Genomic DNA, 12,237 nt, shown 5'->3' with positions numbered 1-12,237 from the left:
CCCCCCCTCCCAAAAAAGTTTCAATATTAATTTAACTATTAAATGTAGCCTTTAAATGATCGGTATAACTAATTAGTTAAATTAATTAAGTGATTTCCATGTTTGACTGAAGAAAAATCTTTTTGTATTTTAATGCTATTAATGAAAATGAATGAAATTTCCATGTGGAGTTGCATGGAAATTACCCCCACTGTGACATGAACGTTACTGTCAGAGCTAAATTTACACATGACATGACACCTTTTCAGACAGGTCGATGAATAACAAGGAATGTGATTTTTTTTTTCCTGAACTCATTAAATTTCTCTTGCTTTATCCTTCCTACTTTGAGCAGCCTCTTCAGCCTTCCCTCTCTCCAGCTCGATCTCCCTCAGGACGGCGGTGGTTGGCGGAAGGGGACAGGATGGTGACACTGGGGGCCACAGCAGAGGGGATCTCATCAGGCCTGAAAACCCGCCGGATCAGCTTAAGGTGGACTGTCTGGCCGGTGTGTCGGAGCACTTCCACAGCCTGTTGATTGGTATGCCCCTGGATGTTTATACCATCGACCTGCAGTGAGTATGAGCCCATGGATTAAATCAGAGTTTGTGTAATGAGTGTGCTAAACTTCCATCTATATTCTTGTTTGACATAGGTGAAATTGAAAGAAGATTGATCACAGCACTTATAAGCACCAGCAGGCATACACGGGAACAGAGTGCTGCACCTGAGTATTCTCATCTATTTTCACAATTCACTTTATTTATTTAAATCATTTAAGGCAGGTAAAAACTCCTTGTGTTTAAATAATTCACAGTCAATTAAGTAGTATATTAAGTTCTTAAAGTGAGTCCCGAAGCACATTATCATTTACACTTTAGAACAAAACTCAATCAAGCACACCCTCACCCACATACACACACAATATATACCTGAACAAAACAAGAGTTTGTGAGAACTTCAGAAAACACAGGGCAACATTAACTCTTGCTTCAAATGATGCAGGGAATTGCACGCAGTTTGACTTCATTGTTAATGTCATGCGGTTATTCAATTAAAAACTTAATTGCTTAATCAATTCAAGATTCCTTTATGGTCATAGTCACGAGGATAAAACACTATGAATTATCAGCTAATTCTAAATTATTCATAATTATGCATTTCACAATTTTTCTCCATTGACTGAATTAGTAGATGTTATCACTATAGTAGATAATATAAAACATTCAGTGCATATTTTACATCATGATCCTGAAGACAGAGAAAACTAATAGCTATGAAGAGCATAATTGGGGGTACTTACAGCTATTATCTGGTCTCCCACATGAATACGACCATCTTGATCTACAGCACTGTCTTTTGTTATGCTCTTAACAAAAATACCAGAGGGCTCTGAGAAGTCAGAAAAAGTAAAAATAAATAAATATTAAGGGATTAAGACCCAAGGAGAAAAGCAAACAGATGTTTCATTTTCATGGTAAAAATCAGTGTTATTAAGTAGTTAGGTTATTAACAGTTAGTGTTCTTATGGTAACCTTGAAAATAAAAGCAGAATGTAGAGTACTATTAGCTGGGGATCCCATTATGTTGTAGCTAAAAGTGAATAAAAAAAAACTTTAATACAACAACATTGGAAAAAAAGATGCATTAACTGTGTTTTTTGGACAATCTGGGGGCAGTGTGAAAAGGTAAAAGCACAAAATTAACACCACCTTATAAAATTGTCTTTGCTAAGTGCTAATGCAACTTTAAATGATAATTCACTGAAGGAAGGGAGTAATTAAATATCAATATGATGCTTTCATTTAAAGTGTCATCTGTTCTGAAAAATTGGTGCTCCTTTTCTCACCTGAGCTTTTATCTCCAACATAGCCGGCGATAGTGATCCCCAGTCCCTGGCTGTTCTTGGTAAGGCTCACATCAAACGCCTCAGCCTCCTCTTCCTCATAGCCCTGTGAAAAGATTAATGAGAAGGGCAGGTCAACACCAACGAAACAAATGACACCTGAGTAATCTGACTGCACCGCATGAGCACCAAAATATAGTTTTCATCTCTGATCAAGTACAGCAATGGCCCACCAGCCAACATAAACAACCCAGCTAATGTATATGATTACAAAAAGGATGTGATGTTTGTATTCATACAACCAGACACTGAAAATCATTCATGATTAGGTGCTGAGAATGGCCATGAAATTGGTGTTTGTACTGTAAGTGCTGGTTCTGAGTAAAGCAGCATCTGTGAGTCACAACTGATGTAACCTGCAATTTTCTTTAATTCCATTTATCCATTGCTGTGAAAAAAAAGTCTGAAAGGATAAAACTGGAGATGAAAAACCTGAACTTTAAGTCTGAATGGATGTTCTATATGGTATTTAATCATCATCTTGGTGTTGGGCATAGAGAAACTGCTTTCATATAGGGATACTCCCAGTGACTAAATCAAACAAAAAGTGAAAAATGTCCTTATTGTGAGAATTCCTCTCTAATTCCTGCCATATTTACAGTGAAACAGCCCCTCTCACCTGTTGTTCATTGACTGTGGGGAGCACCACTGGCATGATGGCAGAGACAGGGGGACTCTCCTCCATGGCACCCCTGGTAACCACGAGCTTCACCCTGTTCCCACACTGTCTGAGGACCTGGGCCACTTGCTCGCTGCCCATGCCATACAGGTCAGTGTCTCCGATTCTCAGGATGTGGTCCCCGCTGCGCAGACGGCCATCCTGATGTAGAGAAAATATGTTTTTGTCTTAGCCTGTGCAGCTTCAGTAGAAAACAAACCCATAATGAAAGTGCCAGTATCAAACAAAAGACACAGTGACAGTTTATTCTGTGCTTGCTTGCAATGAACACATTCTCATTATACCTAACTGACAGGAGTCAGCTCTCTAAAACATTGACAGTGCCATACAACAACAACAAAAAATATATAGTAAACTCCAAGATAGCTATTACACAGAACTGCTGAAAAGCAGTTCCCCTAGAAAGTAGAAGCATATTACCTGATCAGCTATGCCTCCAGGAAGGATGGTTTTAACAATAACCCCAGTGGTTTTTCCTCCGACAATACCAAAGCCAAGACCAGTGCCGTCGTTGACCAGTTCAATTGTCTCCACATGCTGCCACTAGGCAGAGTAACAGAGAAGAAACAATGAAGCTAGTGAGCAGACAGGTCTAACAAAGGTTTGTCGTATGTAAAGCAGGTGCTGTTTTCACTGAAAATATAGTTATCTACTATAAAATAAGAATATCTTATCTAAGCAAATCTTGATTTTTCTTTTAAAGGAACAGGAATGTGTGTCACTCTAGTAGTCACGCTGTTGTCAAGTAGGAATGCAGGAGCCCTGTGTTGAGTCATTTCTCTGAAACTGTGATTATTGTGTGATTTTTATTTTTTTGTGTGTATATCAAAACAAGCATCTGTCTGTATTCTTTGCACACACAAAGAAATCTGTCTAAACTCCACTTACAAGTTTTGTCAGATTGTACGTATCTCCATTTCTCACAAAGACCTGTTTGCACAGTTTTTCTTCTCAGAATTTGCAAATGTGCATAGAAGCGCTGCCTTTCATTTATGACATGAGCGTGTGAATGTATTTATACCGCACTGGAGTTGGCCGACAGTGTGCTGGCAGCAGAGGGCGTGCGGGACACCACGGGGCTAACCTGCTGAGGTATTGGACCTTGAGCCACCGTGAGCTGCACCGTCTCTGACGCACTCTGTAGGATGCCTATAGCCTGCTGGTGGGTCACTGACTGGTCCAGGGGCTGACCATTGATGGCTAAGATCTGGTCAGCGTCTTTGAGCTTTCCATCACTGAACAGGGAAGAAGCAGGGAGTGTCATTTAGGGAAGGAAATAGCACAGTAAATGTAGTCAGATATTACTTAACAGAGATAATCCTGCTCTGAGAGCAGTGGCATTCTAACTTTTGGATTTTTTTATTCATGTTTCTAATTGAATCAAACTAAGTAAGCTCTTAGGATGTTTTCAAAGTATAGTTTCCATGACTGTTCGGCTTAATTTGAAAAAAAGAGAAAATCTGAAGTCTAAGCAAAAAATAATTTGGAACAAGTTGTAAAATCTCCATGTTTGCATTTCCAGAAAAACAGTCCATTTGTAAGGTTTCCAAAATCCTAAGGGAATTCTTCTCTAAACACTTAATTCTAATTAAATGCTTTTCAAAGTATAGTTTCCATGACTGTTCGGCTTAATTTGAAAAAAAGAGAAAATCTGAAGTCTAAGCAAAAAATAATTTGGAACAAGTTGTAAAATCTCCATGTTTGCATTTCCAGAAAAACAGTCCATTTGTAAGGTTTCCAAAATCCTAAGGGAATTCTTCTCTAAACACTTAATTCTAATTAACAACAGACCAAAAAAAATTGAAAAAATGTATGCTATGCTAACTCTGGCTTCCTCCCACAGTCCAAAAACATGCAGTTTAGGTTTAGTGGTGACTAAATTGCCCGTAGGAGTGTGTGTGTTTGTGTAGTTGTCTGTCTCTAAGTGTCAGCCCTATGATAGACAGGGTGGACCCTCCTCTCGCCCAATGTCAGCTGGGATTGGCTCCAGCGTCTCCCTGTGTCCCTATTAGTGCTACAGATAATGGATGGATGTGATAAGATTTGAATCTGTCTTGTAGTCTCAGTGTTCACATAGCTCTTAGAATGACAGTGTGTTGACTCTTACATACCAGTGAGCCACACTTCCTGGTTGAATTTCCTGGATGAAGATGCCGAGCTCTCCGCGGTTCTCGCTCTTCAGGCCCACCACGCTGAAGCCCAGACCTCCTGACACTGGCTTCTGCAGCTCCACACGCGTCACGTAGCGCCCCTGTGTCATACACACACACACGTACACTTTGGCCTCGTGCTGATTCACTATAGCATCAAAGCTACAGGCAACCTTTAAAAGTCTGTTTGAAGTACCTCAAGAGAGGCTCTTTGGGTATTTGGTTTGTGTATCAGACCTATTCAAGGTGATCTACCTGTCTACAGATGAGGTTATGATTTGTGTTTGACTGTTTGAAATGAGTAAATCAACAGGATTTCAGAAGTGACAAGATGACAGAGTATAAGCTTATCCTATTAGACTGACATTAAACTCACGAGCAGGAGGCAAACATCACAGCTTTTCACTTGCTTATACCTGCGCCATAGACTGAATAATCTGTTCAAATTCTTCAGATGATGTCTTGCCATTGATGCTTGTATCAGCTGATATGTCTGAGCAAGAAACATGGCCACCATTGTGCTTCACTGCTGTGACATGATCACTAAGATCACTCCCATGTGATGCTGGAACAACCCCCTGGAAAAACAAACAGAAAATTCCATGTAGTAAGTGCTGTTGTAGTAAGTGTTTCGATTTACACCTAAATATCTATGTAATCCAACCAAAGACCTTTAAAGTTTCTTTTGTGAATGTAGGCATTTAACAACTTTAAATTTAGATACCAAAAACCCTAAAATCTGGGTGTCTAAACCCACTGGGATGGCAGTTTGTTGTCCCAACATGATTAGCTGGATCTATGGCAGCCTAATCCTTCAGCAGATAATGGCCCTTAGCTGATGTTCCAACAGTGAGAAGGCTCCAAATACAATCTTTCTATCATAGTGGGAGAAAAGCATCATTGGCCATCTGGATGCCTTAATATGCTTGAGTTTTAATTACTGCAATGACTTTACTTCTGTGACAGATGAATTGCATGAACATGACAACAACAAGAAACAGTGTTTTTCCAATTTCATTATCCAAAGCAGCGTAATGTTTATGACTGACTGAACTGGATTCAAAAGGACGGCTCAAACATCCAGCAATAATTTCATATCTCTCCATGTGTTGCATATGGCATTGCCCAGCAAAACCTGTCCTTGTGAATTTGTGCTAGGAAGCTGGCTGTCCAACTCTCAGATCTTAATAAACATACAGCAAATTATGCCTCCTTAAAATACAGTCCAAGATTAGTACTTAGTAACAAAGCTCCACTGGACAGGACACATTAGTGCTGCACAGTGCTAACAACCCTATGGGTCCGGCTAAGGTAGCGTAGCATGCTGCTAAGTTGCTGTTCTCATGCATGAGCTTTGTTATCTGGGACCTGGCTAAGAGGATTAAAGTTCCAGTTTGGTTCTTGCACATTTAAGAAATTGTTTCTGCCCCACTTCACACAGCAGCAGTGGCCTCTTTCTCATTGGAGAGTATGGCCTTGTCGCCATAGTTACATGGGCTGAGTGAGGCCTAACTAGCAGAGCCAGAAGACAGACAGTGTGTATGTGTTTATGTGTCTGGCTCTTGTCTTACAACAAATCACAAAAGGCACACACTCTCTGAATTGGTTCTGCTCACAGGGCCCTAACAAGTGCAGTTAGGTTTGAAAGCTCTATAAAAACATAACAGACTCTCATGTATTTTGGGGGGGTTTTGAACTATGCCACATTTACCATTGATACAATGTGGATCTATTTCAGGATGTGAAGGGAATTTGGAGTGAATGGCTACTGGATAAATTTTGCTTTGTTAAATAAACACAGACACGTGCGCATCACCTGTGGGGACTTGACATGCGTTTCCCAGTGACTTACCCTGACCTTAACCTAACCTCAAACCAAGCTGTCACCCTAAAATTTAATGACTGTAAGTGAGATTCAGTGGCAATGTAAAACAAAAATATGACAGTATCTGGTCCCCATAAGGAAGACAAGTCCCCACAATGTGAGTGGGCTCATAGTTTTTTGGTCCTCATAAGTATAGGAAGGCCACACTCACACATGAATATACCTCTTTAGAAATAAGCTACATTTCCAGCACACAGAAATGCCAGCAGGGCTTTTAGAATCTAAATTCCACAAGAGTAAAAGCTCCAACATCCCTGCCTCCCACTGCATAGCTCACATATTTTCATCTCTATTTCTCAAATGCTCACCCCAGCCCCTTTCCACTGTGACTTAAGAGCTCTTTCCTTCCTATCAAATGTTCAATTCTCAATGGGAAGAAGCAGCTTGAAAAAGAGGTTCCTTTCTTAGAGCAACTATCTTTGCTCACGTGCCCATTTTATTTATGGCTAGTGTAAACCCTGAGAGCAATTTGACCATAACAGCAACACTTTTGGGGATGGGGATTGGAAGGGGAATTGGAGGGGGGGGGGGGTGTCTTAACACAAGCCATAAACAGAATCAATGAGGTCACCCAGGAAACATGGAAGATAAACGCAGCAGCAATCCCAGAGGATATGTATATGGAAAGTCCTCTGACCTTACTGAGATACACATGATGCAGGAGAGAGAGATCTTGACTCTTATTCATAATATGTATCTAATCTTTATATATAAATTAAGCAAATTAGCTCTTATTTCCCATCAAACATGACTACTTCTGTACTAAAATACAGAAGTATGATGCTGCCATCTGGCATTTTAGCAGTTATACACATATGTTATTAATGCACAACTCTAAATTATCCAAATCTTGCAACCTCTTAAAAACCTTCCACGGTGCCTTAGCATTCTGGGAACCCAGCACCAGCATTCATCATTCTAATTTAACAGGTTCACAGTCACGCAGGCCCGTGAAACTTACAACAATGAATACTGGATTATTTATATATAAACTTACACTTTTAATAGACTTTTTTTTTGACTGCCCTTCAGTTATGTTTATTGCATTTTAATATTTAACTGTGACAAAAAAAAGTGGATACCGTGAAAAAGATCTGAGTTCACCTGATCTCTGAGATGCTGGACAGACTTCTGCAGGGCCAGGATCTGGTGGAAGAGGGGGCTCTGGAGCACTGATTTGAGCAGGCTGAGCTTCTCTTCAGTGAGCACCTCCCCCCGTTCCTTCAGTTTGGCCTGGAGACGCTCCACCGCCTGCAAGGCACGCTGTGTATCTGCAAGTCATCGCATATTTCAGTGACAGCACCGGCCGAAATGGAGTATGCAGGGAGAAGGAGACATGGGAGAGACAGAGGTGAGGACAGAAGCTTTATCAGTACTTCGCCACAGACAGTGAGCAAGGTAAGGGTGTCTGGATATGACAGTACTGATGCATTTAAACCTTTTTTTTTAATATACCTTATTTACATATCACAGTTTGCATTTGTCTAACTTTCTTCTTTATGTTTTTTTAACAGTGGCATGTAAATGAAGCATAGAGGATAAATGGAGAAAGCCACACATCACAACCTATCAGCTCAGTTAAGGCCGAACGGGTGCTCACCAGAATTTAATATATTGAAATCACAACGGATGAGGATTTGAACCAGTACAAAAAAAACCCTCAATTTTCAACATGCAGTTTGTTTTCAAAATAGTCACATTTCCTTTTTTTGCCTTTAGGGTCAATGGTGGAGATGCACATGTGCATAGAAGGGGTGTCAAGGAAAAGATAAAAGAACCAAGCCCTCCACGGTTTGCTTGCTGGACCCTGCGTAAGCCCCACAATCAAGCAACTCCAGGGTGGTTTGATAGAGAGGATGGGCCAGCCCGACATCATGGGGACAGAAATGAAGCAATTTCTAAAGCTCAGCAACTGTGACTAACACCTAATAGCGCGTGCACAAGGTCCTAAGCTCTTTTTGCAGTGAGAAGCTTTGTTGTTTGAACAAAGGCTGTAAACAAGCCAGTAACACTTAAGCCTCAGCAGATTTTTTTCTGTGTGCCACTGGTTCTGTGCAGGTAACCGTATCGTTTCCTTTGCCCCCATGTCAGTGATCATAATGATGGGTCCCAACGAAGATGGCAGGTATGTAAGTTTGTTAGTATGTTTGCATTTGTGTGTTCCAAGAGATAAGGTCATCTTGTAGTTGAGCATAAGGACAGAAACATTGGATCTGTCTTTGCATTCTACAGAGCAAGCAATCCATTGGATCTGTCTTTGCATTCTACAGATTTGATGGTGAATTATGCACTTCCAAATACAGTTTCTTTAAATGTGAGCTATACTGTTAATTGGTTTATAATAATGTATGGATTATTATTTTTGTAGAACATCTATTTTGAATGTGCCACCCCTCTCTGAGTCTGTGCCTCAGTCTGGCCACTCCGTCCAAACTTTTCTAGATCCATCTCTGTATATAATGCCTCACTGCACATTACCTGCACCTGCACATTACAGCTGACTGTATATGGTCAGTCAACATGCCAGTGTCGAGTGACCACAGATTGCAGCTTTAAAGAAACACACTGGCATCAATTTGGCTCTGTGCTTGACAGTTGGACAAATAAATCTCTATGGGGACAAACAAACAATCAAATATATGGCAACATTATCAGATATGGTAACACTGGCAGTCCACAAGCCTTGAACTGAGAAGACTCACGGCAGCAGCCAAATGGAGGATGCAGAGCCAGCGAAGATGGACATCCAAATGACTAGACCAAAGCCATTTCTAAAAACTGCACCACTTATCATATTAGTATTGGCTCTTAACAAACTAAATGTTGGTAGTGGGGTGAGAATTCTATGATCATAGCAGCACTTGGCACTAAAGATGGGCCTGATTTGGTTCAATCAAGAACAGAAGTAGGTGAAAAAAGCATTTGATTGTTACAATGGTGACTGTGAAACTCAATGTAATCATTTATTTAACATGTATTTACAATCATAATAATGCACTGACTCAAGTGAGAACAATAATGACGACTTACCCATTGTTTCAATCATTTTTAGACTTCCAGCTGAATGTGATTTCTCCCCATCGACAGCAATTTCACACTGTGCACTTTTTCAAGGCCTGAAGAGTAAAAACATAATGTGTTTTGTCTTTTTCTTAACAAATCACAGAACTGAAAGTGATTCCACAAATCTAGTCATGTTTTTAACTTTAACAACACACTCTGTATAAACAGGAACCAGAAGCATAAAAGGCTCATTCTTCTCTGAACCAAACGTCTTAAACATTCTCTGTTTGAAAGGTCAGCATGAAAGGGAAAATGAATGTTTCCTCTCCATCAGGGCCATATTTATCTCATAACATCACAGGGTAACTACTGTGCCAAGGAACCGTAGGCCGTTTACTGAATCCCAGCCCAGTGGTGCAGAGTCTCTTTGCAAGCAGGCTGCTTGAGAACATATCTACCATAGGTTGTTATTCCTTATACATGACTAATGCTCTTACTGTTAGATTAACACCTGGTAATTTACATTCCTGGAACTTCATTCAGTGTACTTTGGCAGTAGTTTTTTAAGATGCATGACCCGCCTGCATTGAATATGATTATCCGCTGCACTCCTATCAGATAAATGTAGCCATCCTTCTTTCTGAAATAACATGTTGCTGATTCATAAGCCAACGCAGGCTAACGGTCTTATCAGTTATTTTAAAACTAGTGCAATACCCTTCTTGCATCATTATTTCAGTCTCCAGTTGTAGCAATCTCATGTTTTTGTTTCTTAAATTCAGATATTACATCGACTTTTATTTGCTGTGCTCCAAATTCAGTCTGCACTACTTTCACTGTAACTCATATCGGTTTTATAATCAACTACTTACATCTGGAAAAAAGAAGATATATATATATTACTTTATAGTCAAAGTCAGTGTCAAAGAATGTTGCTGCCTTTAGGCATCACACCTTTAAAACCAAACAGCAGCATACGAGGGTGGTTTTGTTTTCATCTCTGACTAATGCTTTCATCAAGGGTGTGATGTCATCGCCTACCATCTCAGGAAGACGTTGTTTGGTTACAGGCATGGCATGACTCAGGGAGACACGACTAAAGATGACTAGTAAGATAATTAAAATCCCTGAATAGACTCTTAGAATAGCCACAGTGCATGTGGCTAAAGGATCACCACAGCACTGGCTTATTTATGTTCATTTTCTATATATCATCTACTGTGTGTTTATGACCTACAAAATGACCAATGTGTTTCTAAACACAGTTTGTGGCACATGTATATTTTATTTGTCTGTAACCTGTAAATAATTAGCATTTATGTTAATGTATGCATCTGTAATTAAACTTACAACTAATAAATTAGTGCAGTGCTGATTGTTACTAATTTATTACTACTACTGTAACACCTGTAGTTAACCCAAATAATGATTTAAATGAATAGAAATATATAGATTTACATTCCTAGTATAATAAATACATATTCCTACTGTGTAGCTTATCTGTAACATTGTCTTTATACATTGTTGTTTATACTATTACAATGAAAAAGCTATAATAGCTGTAGAATGGTGATGCTTTCAGGGACATGTGCTAATGTACTGGACTTCTATCCTGCTGCTGTTGTTCTTAACCAAGAGAATAAGTGATTCACACATTTACACATTTCCAGTGGCTTGAAATGATTCACAGAAGGCTTGAGGAACTTATTAGCTAAAGTTCTGTGGATTTCAAACTAACAGACCGAAGTGATGTATGAACTTTGCTATGACCGCAAATAGCTAATAATAACAGGCTGTCATTTATAACGCAGACCTCCTCCCAGAGTAGTAAGCTACCTAGGTCGACTACGTGCCCGTTTAATACTTAAGCATTTGCTACTGGCGTACTGTTGGTAAATACAACCGGGCACTAGTTTAATATTACTAGTACTTTGAATACAGTCGCCAAGACACTTTGGGACAATCCGCTTTTCTCAGCTCCTCCTCCTTCCCCATCTCATGATGGAGCAGAAAGCAACAGGCTCCCGAGGAGGAGACGCTAGACAAGTTAGATAGTACCGCTGGTTAGGGCCACAAAGGCCTACGGAGATTATTTACAGTAAATATTTAATACTTTGCGCTTCAAAAGAGCCACTTAAAGCTATTACAACCCTGTCTTTCTCGCTCAGTGACCTACCGCAACAACAGGCGTCTCAGAATATTGTCCTCTCATTTGCGACACAGTGCTGAACAAAGGCGCCCCTTGCAAAAACGGAAGTTGTCGTTTAATTCCTAAATGTTAAGTAACATTTCTTCGGGTGAAATCAGTCAGAAAATAATCACTTACATGAGTGTGGAGCCTTTACCTTCCCAGCGGCCAGCGTCCCAGTCTATCCTCCGTTGTCCCGCGGCTAACGGCGGACTGACTGGGGCGTAAACACGGGGCGTAGCGTAACTCGACCCTCTATGGACATCTTCGGAGATAGCGGCGCCGAGAGTTCAGCTGGGACTAAAGCGCCACTTGCTGGCTGGCCTGGCCACTTGGACCATGGATAACCTGCAGTCACATCATACATCCCCCCCATACATTGACCCCAGCATGGCCGAATTAACTGTCTTGCCTGCTCGGAGCAAAGGTTTGCTGCTGAGCTTGCGT

General features: G+C 40.4%; 1 protein-coding gene across 1 annotated transcript in view; it reads right to left on the bottom strand.

Annotated features, from left to right (window-relative positions):
• Positions 1 to 12,237, bottom strand: part of mpdz (multiple PDZ domain crumbs cell polarity complex component) — a 42,374-nt gene extending 30,137 nt beyond the window's left edge. Inside the window, 12 exon segments of the mRNA XM_020611420.1 lie at positions 326 to 389; positions 391 to 549; positions 1,283 to 1,371; positions 1,829 to 1,931; positions 2,505 to 2,705; positions 2,985 to 3,107; positions 3,586 to 3,799; positions 4,676 to 4,815; positions 5,131 to 5,292; positions 7,704 to 7,870; positions 9,630 to 9,715; positions 11,929 to 12,237. Coding sequence (XP_020467076.1) covers positions 326 to 389; positions 391 to 549; positions 1,283 to 1,371; positions 1,829 to 1,931; positions 2,505 to 2,705; positions 2,985 to 3,107; positions 3,586 to 3,799; positions 4,676 to 4,815; positions 5,131 to 5,292; positions 7,704 to 7,870; positions 9,630 to 9,633 — 1,426 coding nt within the window. The 5' untranslated portion in view covers positions 9,634 to 9,715; positions 11,929 to 12,237.

This window comes from Monopterus albus, unplaced genomic scaffold (assembly GCF_001952655.1).
Source record: "Monopterus albus unplaced genomic scaffold, M_albus_1.0 scaffold113.1, whole genome shotgun sequence".
NCBI lineage: Eukaryota > Metazoa > Chordata > Actinopteri > Synbranchiformes > Synbranchidae > Monopterus > Monopterus albus.
This window is presented reverse-complemented; position numbering and strand designations above follow the sequence as displayed.